Source organism: Aquila chrysaetos, chromosome 3 (assembly GCF_900496995.4).
Source record: "Aquila chrysaetos chrysaetos chromosome 3, bAquChr1.4, whole genome shotgun sequence".
Classification (NCBI taxonomy): domain Eukaryota; kingdom Metazoa; phylum Chordata; class Aves; order Accipitriformes; family Accipitridae; genus Aquila; species Aquila chrysaetos.
Genome location: NC_044006.1, coordinates 37,364,557 through 37,378,270, shown reverse-complemented (window position 1 = coordinate 37,378,270; position 13,714 = coordinate 37,364,557). Strand labels below are relative to the sequence as shown.

Genomic DNA, 13,714 nt, shown 5'->3' with positions numbered 1-13,714 from the left:
AATAAATTGTACCCTTAACTAGCATTCGTCCTCAGCATCCTATCTACATACCTTTCAGCAACCCATATTGTCTCCTTATAACAGAGCAATCATCTGATCACTATTTATCATCTTCTCTTCCTTACAAGACAACTCCCTAATTAAATCATGCAAGTTAAGAAAGGCAGCTCTTGCCAGAGTATCCAATAGATGGATAGACAGTTCTTGATAGAAGTAGATTTGAAATCTGAGCATGCTCATGTTGTAGTTGAAAATTTAAAGTCCCTGTTTTAATTGTGAACCACTTACTTTAATAGAAGACAAATACGATTTCCTCCTACAATAGATAAGTGTTGATATGAAATTGAAAATCCCACTTTTATCTGATAATTTCTCTACATAAACAGAATTTATCTAAATGCTTATGTAAAAAAAGCTTATCGAACCTCCTTTGAAAGCACTAATAGACTGCTTCTCTTGCATACTTCAGCAATCTAGACAGTTTTGTCTGCAGTTGTTTCAAAGAAACATCACACTGCACAGGGGTGTGCTCTGGGGATGTCCTGGATAATATAAGGAAGGTCTACCCCGCTGCTTTTTCTCCAACCTGGCTGGTATCGAAAGAGCTCCAGTCCGGAATCTGTGTAGCCAATTTGCCATGGCACGACACAAAAAAGTTAGTTGGTGACAGCACACACAAACATAAGCACATCACTTTCGGACTAAGGATAACTCACTTCCAGTTAGCCTAGAGAGCAGAAAGAACTGTAATCAATCTGCATCCTTGTACCCTGCAATATTCTCTAGTGGCATAGATGGTCCTGCAGATGCCTTCTGTGCCTTCAGCTGATGCTATGGTTTACCAAGGAATTTTCAAATCACAGTACAAAACATGTTCTTGGGGATTTTATAAAGTGGACCCAAACTCTTTCTCCTCCAATGTATTTGGATTCCTAGCTCCACTCCAGCTCCTTTTGAGCCACCTTTTACCTCTGGAAGACTCATTTCATATCTCTGGAAAGCTCTTCTCATATGTCATCTCCTCCTTTGGGCTATAATCTTACATGCTTTTCCTTTTTATTAACGGACTCCACAACCCATCTTCAATGTCTGCCAGGATTCAGGCAAGCTTCCCAGCCCACAAAGTATCCTTCAGTCTCCCATACTGCTCTGTCGTTGTTCAAAATTGTTCAGCCTTCTCTCTTAAGACATACTGTGGTAAATGCAGGTTTCCTCATTCCCTTTCTGGGAGTTTCTGTGGCCCTCTAACTGTCCTCTCCGGACCCCCTGTCGCCTTGGGAGTCACCTGATTAACACAAGGAACATTAGGAACTCTTCCCCAAGCTACTTGCCCATTTCTTGATCATTCTTTCCCTTAAAATGTGTCATACCATATGCCAAAATGACTAGCTCTTAGGTCGTTGTGCTATAACAAGGACCATGTTATAGGGAGAAGAAAAATCCCATACACATATTTAAAAAATCAACAGTAAGATTCAATAGCAGGTATAGCATCAGGAATTAATTTAAAGTGATTTTAAGCAAAGTTAATCTCTTTTAATCATGTGAAGAGAGGCAGTGAAGCAGCAATATTTCATTATTTGTTATGTAAAATTAAGGGTTTATCCAGTGCAATGTAGCCTGGAGCCACACTGTCAAAATAACAAATAGCTCTAAAAAAGTAGATGCCATCTTTTTGGCACCCAAATACCACATGAGAGCTTAGGCTTCTTCTGTGTGTAATAACTAGATTGTTAATTCCCCTATGAAAATATAGCCTAAAAGATTTTCTTGCATTTGAATAAGCTAACTCTATTCACCATTCCTTACTGGTTCTTTTAATCATGAAAACGCCTATTGAACTCAATGGGAGTTTGAGTGAATAAAGAACGCTGATCAGAGTCCTTGGAGACTGTTAAAAATAGTCCCTATAAAAAATTATTACAGGTTATATTATGCTGAAAGGCTATGCAAAAGATTTTTTTCTATAATTATAAAATGTCTTACAAAAACCTGCATGTAGCAAGGAGCTTTAAAAGGAAAAAAGAAAAGCCCACATAATTGCTTGCAGCAGCAGAAATACACCTATCATATTTATTAGTTTACAAATGGCATTCTCAAGGTACTACATTGCATTTTTAAAGTTAAATGCTTTCCAAAATATTTGAAAGGTAGAGGAAGATGGAGTGAATCAGAATTATGTTGAATTCTTTTTGAGTATAAGCACCTCTATGTCACCGCCCACTTCTATAGGGTATGGCTCCAAAACTTCAAGCTTGGATCACTGTAGCAATTCTCCCTTCTTCCTCTGCCTTCCACACTGCAGTTGGAGTACTGCATAAAGATAATATGGTGATAAACTGACTCTATTCAGGTGCTAAATGTTGATATTGACTTCAGTGATGCAATAATTTTATTCCATGCTTACCATGGAATAAAACTTTTAATGAAGATAAATCAATGCACGGAATGGAAGAAAATAATGAAAAAAAAACGTCAATAGCTGTGACAGCCCCAATGCACATTTCATAAGGAAGGCAACAGATTAATCATATTAAATTTCAAAAAATGTGTTCATGTGTTGCTTCTATGTATGTTTGCTCACACATGCTATCCAGAGATGTTCTGATTATTATGCCAGGGAACAAGATCTTGGAGTTATCTGATAGAATTTGGTCAGCAAACTGTAACTGCCCCTGCACCACGACTGAGCAGACTTTCAGATTTGTCAAGAAGCTCTCTTTTCCAAATCATTACCGACCTATTATAGCTAACAAAAATACCAGTAAGGTCAACTATGGGAAAAGGCATACTTTCTGGACAAAAAAATAAAGAACTGCATCTTACAAAATTATAATAAATTCCATCTGAGAGCCAAATGCTTCTCTAAGAAATGAGCTTTACTTCCCTATACAACTTCTTATGAGTAAGGGCCATTTTTAGGCTATGATCTATGCTAGCTTCCAGTCAATCATGTCTCTGTCTTATTAAAACAACACAAATAGAATACAGGTAAACCATCAGGTAGTGTCTACAGTCTTCTGAGGGCTGAATAACTGTGACTGGTAATTTGTAGTCATGTGCATGCAAATAAAAATAAAAGAGAGTATAACTGGTTTCTTGATTAATGATATCACATACTGACAATGCTTCCAGCTACAGTTCTTGGGCAACTGGGAATCAAAAGAGCAGAGCTGCTGACAAGTATGGCTAGAGGTAATGTGATTTCTATAAATATGAAATAGTGCTGAGTTATATCTATCAACAGTTACCTCTGCTTGAATATTTCAAAATGTCAAAGACTATACTAGTAACTGTCTGGAAAAAAACCAATAAAACTTGGCATTTAAAAAAACCACACTATCTGTATACATTTCACTAAGAATGGCTTTATAAATCTTGAACGACTAGTCTACCAAGCAGAGAACAGTTGTTGTTCTTACCCTCTTAAAAAAAAAAAAAAGAAAAAAAGAAAAAGAAAAAAAAAGAAAAAAAAAAAGAAGATAAATCCTACAGAATTGTTGCAGCTGAGTTACCAGCATTTTTCCTAAGTCATTACTGTATTCCTTATATCCCAGAAGAGAAGTTTAAGTGTGTGTTGAGGGACAAAGGAAAAGACAACAAGCATGCATAATACACCAGACAACAAAAATATTAAAGAAGATTACAGTTGTTGCTGATGAGCAGCATGATTAAAAAGTTCAGAGATGTGGCATCCAGTAATCCTTTAATGACTATTAACATTTATCATCAGGTTCATTCTTCTTAACACATACATGTCCTGCATGAGTTATCATCCATCAATCCATCAGATACAATTCTAAACTGTATTACTTGCCCTCTAAAAGGATTATTCTCTAAGGTTAATTTATATTCATTACCCATTCTGCACTGTTCATAGCAAATTTTATGAGAAAATTTTATGATCATTTTGGGAAAATGATAACAATGATGATGGTATGGTATTAATTTTTAAAAAATGTTATCCTGTGTATACATAGCATAGATTTACACATTAACTGTCACAACACACAAAACTGACTGTTGAAGTGCTTCCGTACAGAGTCAAATTTTAATCTGATGCAAATAGCTACTGTACTAAGGAAAGTATAAATCCATTTGCCAAACTTTGGGGTTTACTCAACAAGCATGCTCAGTTTTCATTAAAGTAAACATTCAGAATGAAATACAGAGTAAATAATTTAATGGTAATTTAAGCATAGAAGGTTAGTGCATACAGTGGTCAAAGTAAGGCTCAAAGATTTTGTTGCATACAGAAATACAAATAAATCATTAAATATTATTACATTTCATGACAGGAAGTATGATGGTGTTGAAAATTCAATCAGGTTTCTTTGTCAGTCTAATAAGAAGAATTTTAACATGCTGCTGCCAAAAAACAGTGAAGCATAGTATTGCATTCAAGAAACAGACTACAGCTAGATTCTAATTCTCTGTCTGGCTGAGAACAACTGAAAATATCTCAACTGTTACATGTTACTTTATTTTTCTCTGCATCCTATACAGAATAAATCAAGAAAAATAACATTAAAAATGGATAAATGAGAAAATACACCTTTTCTTCAAATTCCTGTGTTTTGCTTTTTATAGTCTCACACATTAACTTACCCAACAGCATTGCACTCACTGCTAATGAAAAGAAAGCAGGCAGTACAAATCTTCTTAAGCCTCCCGTGGCAAGAAAACTATTACAGAAATGAATAGAAGAAAGTCTCTGGAGCCTTTCCCTTGCCTGCTTATTTTACAAAAGGCAGTAAAGATCACACTGAGAAGTGTCAAAGCTGAATAAACCACTAGCAATTGGGTTTATACCCTTTGGGTAGTTAGTCCTTCATAGATGATGATTCGACTTTGTCCAAAAAACAGTATGTGAGAAACAATGCAGAATCTACCAGAGGCTGTAGCCAAGCTTAAAACTGTAGACAAAGAAACAGTTTGCTTCTAAACGTTTGCAAGGGAGGGCTTGTCACAGGACATTAATTCAAGCAAGCTGATGTTACATCAAACCAGTGCATATAAATACAGTTAATCTGCAGCTTTTCACGTTGCGTTCCATGAGGCGTTCAGCTGCGGCATACTAGAGCCCCTGGGTTTAGTGTCACTGAAGAACAGGAAAGCTCTCTTCCCTTTCCCATTAAAATGCAAGTTTAGCATCTAGAAAACCATGTGGTAAATGGTGGGGTTTTTTCTCAAGCTTTTATGAGCTGCAGTTGGCATCTAATATTCCACATTTGATTAAAATTACTCTCCTGCCTTTGTTGTAGGTAAACTTACATATAAAGGAACTTTAAATGATAAAATATAGAGGATTTTCTTCTAAAGCTATCACAAACAGTAGGGGGAGAACCCGACAATAACTAGGCAACATTCAATTTTAATGGCTACTCTAGGAGATAAGCAAGAAAAATGGTGGTAAATCTGTATTTCTTTTATTATTTTTTTCCATAATCTTCTATTCACTGTAGATAGCTGATGAAAAAAAACCTGATATGTGGAATTGACATTTATCTTTGGCATTTTACTGCCTAGAAATATTGAGCATTTTATGTTTTCTTGACCTACACAACAACTTCTTTTAAAAGCTTAAACATTAGCCGCAATACATGAGGACTTCCTTTACGAATAACAGGACTTACTATTCATTGAAATAAAGGCTCTGTATACTCAAAAAACAAAGTAAGCATGAATAACTATGAAAATGAAATAATGTACAGCCTCTGTATTATTAACAAGTCTCAACTTGTTAAAAATAAATCCCATTCTACTCACTCACTTTCTTTTTTTTTTATCCAAAAGTACTTGTATTTTGATTGTATTCCAACTTCTGAACCCATCCTTTACCAACAAAGATTTGTAACCTTTCTAGTCCAAACAATTTTGTACTGGCAGGATAAGCAGAGCATACAGAAATTTGCCTAACATGATGTGATCTGAACCATAGATGATACCGACAATAGTCCATTTTTTCCCCCTCAACTTACCATAAAATACACTGAAAAAGTCTCCTAGTGTTAGATTCTCACTCTTCCTACCCATGCTCCCTTTTCCTGCTGTGCACAACTCTTAGCTATTCCCGTAACACTGACATTCCTTTCTGTTGATACTAATTGAATTCGTCTGTGCAAATATTCATGGCACTATTCACAATTTCCATTTCTGTTCGTTCTTTGCCATTTCTACAAAACAGGCCTGTGCCTTTACCTGCCACACTGTCTTACCATGGTTAATATTTAGAGAAGGAGCAGGAGCAGAAATTGGGTCATGCAAGGATTGTTTTCTAATTTAGCACTGATCTCTCTGTAGGGTTCTTTACAATAAGTATCATCTTGCAAAATTTTGATGTCATTCCTGAATTATTCATTTTTAGTAAATTACGTTACATATGACAAAACTCAGAAATAGAGAGGAATGAGTTTCTACAGCACACAAGGGCAATGGCATTACCTAGTTGCCAGCCAAGGTGAAAAAGGGGACTACCACTCTGACCCACAGGAATTCTGTGGCAAGTTATAGCAGTAATACTTACCCAAACATTGGTCAAAATACCAAGTAGTGCAAGAATATTTTATGATGACAACTGATGGACTACAAATAGGAAAACCTTCCATCATAAACCACAGCCATTTGAATGCCAGTCAAACAGTAATTAAGTTTCAGTCATTGTTTACTGTCTTCATAGCAGAGAATGAGTGGCAGAGCTCATTGCAAAGGAAGTTGAAATATGCTGTACTACAGCATCACATATTAGGGAGCAGATTTCAGCACCTTTGCACCTTAAAATAGCAATTTACTCTAAGCTATCTATCTCAGTCACTTAAGCCCTTCAAAGCAAGTCATTTCTGTGGCTCAACAATAACACAATTTGCCCTTTGTGTTACTTTCTACATTTCTTCTCGTGGTGAACAATCTACAGAACGTGTATTCACTGGAGACATGTGCTAATAAAAACGTTGAAGGGAACATAGAGCAGAAGTCAATCATGCTAGCCTGATATTCTAAATGTAATTAAATCTACAACATATTGTAATCCAAATGTTTTTAAGTGAATAAAACATCAATCTAAAATATAGAGAAAGAATATTTAAAAATACAAGTTCTGCCACCAATTTATGCCACTGAACTGGACTTAATCTGGATGCAGTTTGGGTTTGGAAATGAAGGAAGTTTCAGATCTTAATCTTCCCTTTTAGTGCAACCAACAGCTGTATGAGACGTATCGGTGGAGTCCTTCTGAGAATATTCCACCTGATGGAACAGGGCTTGAAAGAAAAATAAGGATGTTTTTACTAGGACTTAAAAAAAAAAAAAAAAAAAAGCGCTATGAATTACAGGTTTCCTAACACAGTCCTGAAGACAGCCTGATGAAAGGATAAACTAATTCATACAGCTTTTCTGTGCAGTCTTCCTGTAGCTAATTCATTCTGACTGCTCACTTCCCAAAAGTAGTACAGTGACACTCCAATAAAGACTCATTCTTCCAAATCTAGAGCTCCATGTGCCTAGCACTCATGCTACTTCCCCCAACTCTTTGCAACAGGAAGATTTAGAACCTTCTGTGAATGTTAGTGCTAAACTCCAACAGTTCTGCTGTTTGGGAAAGGACCCATAGGGACCCTGGAGGGAAGAAAAAAAAAGGAAAAAAAATACAGGAACAAGAAATAGTAGAAAACAGTTAGTGTTTTCCATTTGCCTTCTTGGCAAATTGTATTAATCTTTTAAACTTTTTCTTCGCACACTGGAGACCTATAATTCACTTTTCTAGTACTATTTTAGCTGTCATTCAAAGGTTACATTCCCAGAGTTCAGCACCTGGAGCTTAACAAACATAGTACACTTTGTGAGACTCACAGCAAAATGATGAGATAGTGAAAAGCAGTATTGAAAAGACACTAGTCTTCTGTACTTGACGTGTGCTGATTCTGTTGGAGTGCCAAATATTGTGCCAACAAATTCAGTGCTGAATTCTCAATATATCTAGAATCCTTATTTTCTGTGCTGGTTTTGGCTGGGATAGAGTTAATGTTCTTCACAGTAGCTAGTACGGGGCTATGTTTTGGATTTGTGCTGAAAACAGTGTTGCTAACACAGGGATGTTTTCGTTGCTGCTGAGCAGGGCTTACACAGAGCCAAGGCCTTTTCTGCTCCTCACCCCACCCCACCAGCGAGGAGGCTGGGGGGGCACAAGAAGTTGGGAGGGGACACAGCTGGGACAGCTGACCCCAACTGACCACAGGGATATTCCGGACCATACGACGTCATGCTCAGCATATACAGCTGGGGGAAAAAGAAGGAAGGGGGGGGACATTCGGAGTGATGGTCTTTGTCTTCCCAAGTAACCGTTAGGCGTGATGGAGCCCTGCTTTCCTGGAGATGGCTGAACACCTGCCTGCCCATGGGAAGTGCTGAATGAATTCCTTGTTCTGCTTTGCTTGTGTGCACGGCTTTTGCTTTACCTATTAAACTGTCTTTATCTCAGCCCACGAATGTTCTCACTTTTACCCTTCTGATTCTCTCCCCCATCCCACTGGGGGGGAGTGAGTGAATGGCTGCATGGTGCTTAGTTGCCAGCTGGGGTTAAACCACGACATTTTGCAAGATGTCTGTAGTATAGTGAAGGTAATGGCTTACAGGTAATTAGCCATTACCTGTAATTTTTATTTGCACATCTATGAACATTATTTCAGTATGAAAATGCAGAACTTATTTCCCTTAAATCCATATATGGAAAATACATTATTCTAGCCAAAGGATGGTACCACAGGCTTAGATTTACTTTTCAGATCTTTGAACTTTCAGACTAGTTATATAATTAGTGCATAGACTCTCTGTAACACTAAGGAGGAACACAACTTAAGCGTTACATTTAAAATTGGAATCTTATTTCTGGAGCCTAAACATTGAAGCAGTCTTGTCCTACACAAGACTCTGGAAGGATATCAGGTCCAGCAGCTACATTTGGCACAGTACAAACCTGTTTTGGGTTTGTGTGGCAGGGTTTTGGTAGCAGGGGAAGGGCTCCAGGGGTGGCTCCTGTGAGAAGCTGCTAGAAGCTTCCCCAGCTCCAAGTCGGACCCACCTCTGGCCCAGGCCAAGCCCATCAGCGACAGTGGTAGCACCTCTGGGAGAACAGATTTAAGAAGGGAAACCTGCAGCAGAAAGGGGAGTGGGATGCGAGAGAAACCCTTGTGCAGACAGCAAGGTCAGTGAGGAAGGAGGGGGAGGAAGGGATGCCGCTGCAGCCCGTGGTGAGGCGGCAGGCTGTCCCCCCCCAGCCCGTGGAGGGGAGCGGGGGAGCAGATGCCCACCTGCAGCCCGGGTAGGACCCCACGCCGGAGCAGGGGGATGCCCCCGAAGATGGCCGTGACTCCATGGGAAAGCCTGTGCTGGAGCAGTCTCTGCCTGAAGGACTGCAGCCCATGGAAGGGACCCACGCTAGAGCAGTTTGTGAAGAACTGCAGCCCATGGGAAGGACTCACATTGGAGAAGTTTGTGGAGGACTGTCTCCCGTGGGAGGGTCCCCACGGTGGAGCAGGGGAAGAGTGTGAGGAGTCCTCCCCCTGAGGAGGAAGGAGCGGCAGAGACAACGTGTGATGAACTGACCCCAACCCCCATTCCCCGTCCTCCTGCGCTGCTGGTGGGAGGGGGTAGAGAAATTGGGAGAGGAGTTGAGCCAGGAAGGAGGGAGGGGTGGGGGAAAGGTGTTTTAAGGCTTGGTTTTTCTTCTCATTATCCTGTTTTGATTTGACTGGAGACAAATTGAATTTATTTTGTTTTTTCCCCAAGTCGAGTCTGGTTTTTGCCCATGAGCATAAGTGGTGAGTGATCCCTCCCTGTCCCTGTCTCACCCCACAAGCATTTCTTTATATTTTCTCTTCATCATCCCACCAGGGGGTAGGAGTGAGTGAGCGGCCTCATGGTGCTTTGTTGCTGGCTGGGCTTAAACCAGGACAAAACCATACTTGGAATAATGCATTTAATAACATGATGAGAAACAATGTCTTTGTTCTACATACCAGCAGGTCTCCATTATTCACCCATTACATATATATTCAGATTTGGGCTGAATTTTCTGGTAGACCTATATCTCAAAAACAAAAAGTTAAACAAAATCATCAAATGGAAAGCCAAACAGGGCCAGATGTTCAATTGATTCAAATAGATGGAGAGTTTCAAATCAGCAAAGCTGCTATTCTCTTTCTTGAGCCCATTTATCCAAAGTAACACAAAAATCCCTTCATAGCCAGCACCACTAAATAGGAAGTTGATGGGACTTAAAAAGCAGGCCTCTCCTGCTTAAAAAATACAAATAAGTTACCAGCAAGTAGAGCTGGAAGACTGTTTTCCAAGATCAACCTTATAGGGGATGAATTAAATAAATGCACTTGTATGCATAGAACAGTCAGTATTTTCATTTTCAGTATTTATTTAAGAAAATTAAGGAAGAGTCTTAACAAGAAAATGAGAGAGAAAGGTCTGGGGATAAACCCAACCTTGGCTCTCCAGTGAAGATTTTCAAGAAGTAACAAATTACATCCTTTTGCAATTTTAAATCACCTTCTATGTGACAAACACAATATGAATAAAAACAGTTTCTAGTTAATTCCTTTCTGGGTATTAACCTTCAAATTACATAAATTTGCTATATGTTTCTTGGAATCCATTTCCTAATCAAACTTTTTTCATCTATAAGATTTTGAGAAAAACAGCCTTCTAGCAACAGACTAGATAATGAAGTCCTCACAGTTTTTAGCAACCTGAAACTATTCTAAAGCAGCTGTTAGGGCACACAATTTCCTTGATCTTATCCACACAAGACCAATGAACAAAAGTAGCAATATCAAATTAACCTTTAAAATGTTTGCATATTGCCTAGCTGCTCAAGTTGCTAGTTGGACTTTTTTTCCCAGTTACAATTTCAGGAAAAATAAATTCAAAGGGTGTCCAGGCAAAGAAACAGAGAGACAAAGGGAAAAGGTTTCTTCATCGTGAGAACATCCCACCACAAAATGCAATCTCCAAGCCTTTAAGTGTATATCTTATACTCCGAATTAACAGCAAAACTAAAACCTGTTATTGTTAAAATGGCCACGTAGGTGGAACTTGCAAACATGGTGTATCTTTTTCTAAATCCCCAAAACTCCTTTGTATAGTTTGGCCTAACCTTTACACTGATATTCTCCATGATTTCTCATTCTTGGAAGATGATTTTTTTTAAAGTTTCAGTAAAGACACATCAATCACTTCTGATCACAAGGGTTGTTACTTTGCTGAAATAATTCTACTTTTTCTTTCCTTAAAATTTATCTACTTCCTTGCATTCTGATTGACTATAGATGTCTGATTTGCACAAGTTAATTTTGAAATAACTGCATAATGTGCCATTCCCTTTACTGTGATTGCCTGAAACCTATCATCAGCCAATCAAAGAGCAAGGATCTGCATAATGACTCTGCGGTACTTTTCAGTAACTACTCTGTGAATATGTAATTTTCCTCCACTATGCAAATTTCACAAACGTATTCCTAAGGCTCTGATTGGACCTGTTGCTCAGAATTTTAAAGTTGTTATCCATGGTGGCATCCAAACTTTCTTATTCCTCAAAAATGTAAAAAGTCTAGAAGAAGAAAAATGGGAAAATAAACAGGAAAAAAAAAAAAAAACCCAAAAAACAAAAACAACTTATAAGAAGAGGGTTTCCATGCTAAAATATTAGAAAAAATCTATGGACAAGATCAGGCTCTGGGTTACAAAGGATAACAACCATGATGCCTGCACAACAGCTACTAGTGCACGAGTGAACAGAACATAGCTTAACCCTTCCTAATGCTGACTCTCTTAACAGCAACAACAACAAAAAATTAATTAAATCATGTCTGTTACCTAAAGAGAGTCCTTAACATTCAAATGGAGCATATCTAATGAATAAGAAAATGCCATTCTAAAATCTCTGTGCATAGACAAACATACTTTTAAAACATCTGAGGTACCCTTCAGGTCCAAAAAGTGTGTAGGCTTTGCCAATGACTTTAACAGAAAGAGGATTATGTCTTTTCTTTCACTTCCTTTACTCTCTGCAAATCAGCTACCTAACTGGCCCAAAGCAACTGTCGAATTATGTTGACTTACTATACTTGTTTAGCAGAATATATAAGACTGTGTGGTACCGATTTAATTGTTATTTTTATCTAGTAGAAAGAATATCTCTAATGCTGTTCAGTCAGTCGCTGCCAGTTATTGTCATGAACATGGATACCGACTGGAAGTTAAAAGCAATGTTATTTTGGTATTGGGTGACTACATGAATTTGACAAAAATCTCAAATTATCTAGAGTGCAAATAATTTACTGAAGCATAAATAACATCACATATTTATATAGTGTGTTTAATTTGGCATTATCCTAAACATACATTTAAACTATTAGACAGGTTGTTTGAGATAATGATGGAAGAAATAGATGGGCAACCCTGAATATTAACACCAGTGCTGATGTAGACAGAGAATAAGCTGATAAGACATCCGGATTAACAACTCCAGACCTCCTGGGAGTTTTACAACTAGTTCCTAGTATATACAGTGACGAACACAACATTAACAGTTGAAACTGTGTGGCAAGCTAGAGTACTGTAGTAACTGTTTCCAAACACACGGTAACCATGTTATTTCACAGGGAGAACTTCCAAACTGAAGAGTGATATAAAAAATAGTACTCTTATGACAAAACTAATGAAAAGCATATTCCCAGTTTTATGAGATACTCTGCTTTCAGAACTAAGAACAAGCACAACCTATTATTCCCCAGAGCCATGAACACTGACAAGTGACAAGAGGTTTTGAGCTTAATGTCACAATACACAGGTACTTCTATCCTAGCAGCAAAAAGTATGTCTGCTTACACTCATGGTGAGCATTAAGTCCAGGTTAAATACCAACAAGAACCCTCAGCCTTGTCTAAGTTGAAGAGGAAAGGGCTAAGCTTAAATTCAAAGTTTTCTGATTATGAATGCAGAGCTAGAAATTACATCTCAACCAAAATACATGATGCCTCGGGAGAAGAGGGAGATAGGCCCAGCAGCATGTTATGATAGATCAGTATGTAGATAGGTTGATTATTCCAAAGCAACACTTTACAGATGTTTTCATTCGGAAGAAGCTTTAGCAGGTTTGAAAGGAGGTCATTAATAGCATTTAATAACCATCCTATACCCTACCATCCACTGAAATGGAAGGCAGAAGGTTCTGACCTATGTGCAGAGTAGAACCATCAAAAGAAATGCTAGAACATTCAAAAGTTATTTGTGTTGATTTCACAGGTGAGTATCTCTTCTCCAGCTGAAGCATTAATAAAGCTCATGATGACAGGGGAGTCGTAATGCTCATTGATTTTCTATGGAATGTATTTTGGACTCTAATTTCATTCTAATTTGAAGCAAAAACTTTACATTCTAATTTTTTCTATGAAACAGCATTTGTGTTCTTCATCCAGCTCTCGCATGGTTCTGCTCGTCTTGGGGATTGTCCAGAATAACGCTGTTCGTTACAGAAGAGTGATGAGTCTGAAAGTCAAGTTAAACTGGCAGTCATGTCATTTAAGTACACACATTTTTAACTTGCTGAAATAATCAAGTACTTATTGAGGTTAAAAATGAAAAAAAAGTTATTTTTATAATTTTTTTTTTTTACAGGAAATCTATTTAGCATCTTCACTATACACCA

General features: G+C 38.0%; 1 protein-coding gene across 1 annotated transcript in view; it reads right to left on the bottom strand.

Annotated features, from left to right (window-relative positions):
- The window catches only part of ZNF385D (zinc finger protein 385D), a 268,932-nt gene extending 264,040 nt beyond the window's left edge, over nt 1–4,892 (bottom strand). The window contains exon 1 of the mRNA XM_030009653.2: nt 4,609–4,892. Coding sequence (XP_029865513.1) covers nt 4,609–4,618 — 10 coding nt within the window. The 5' untranslated portion in view covers nt 4,619–4,892. The remainder of the gene's footprint in view (nt 1–4,608) is intronic.
- Between the last annotated feature and the right edge of the window lie 8,822 nt (nt 4,893–13,714).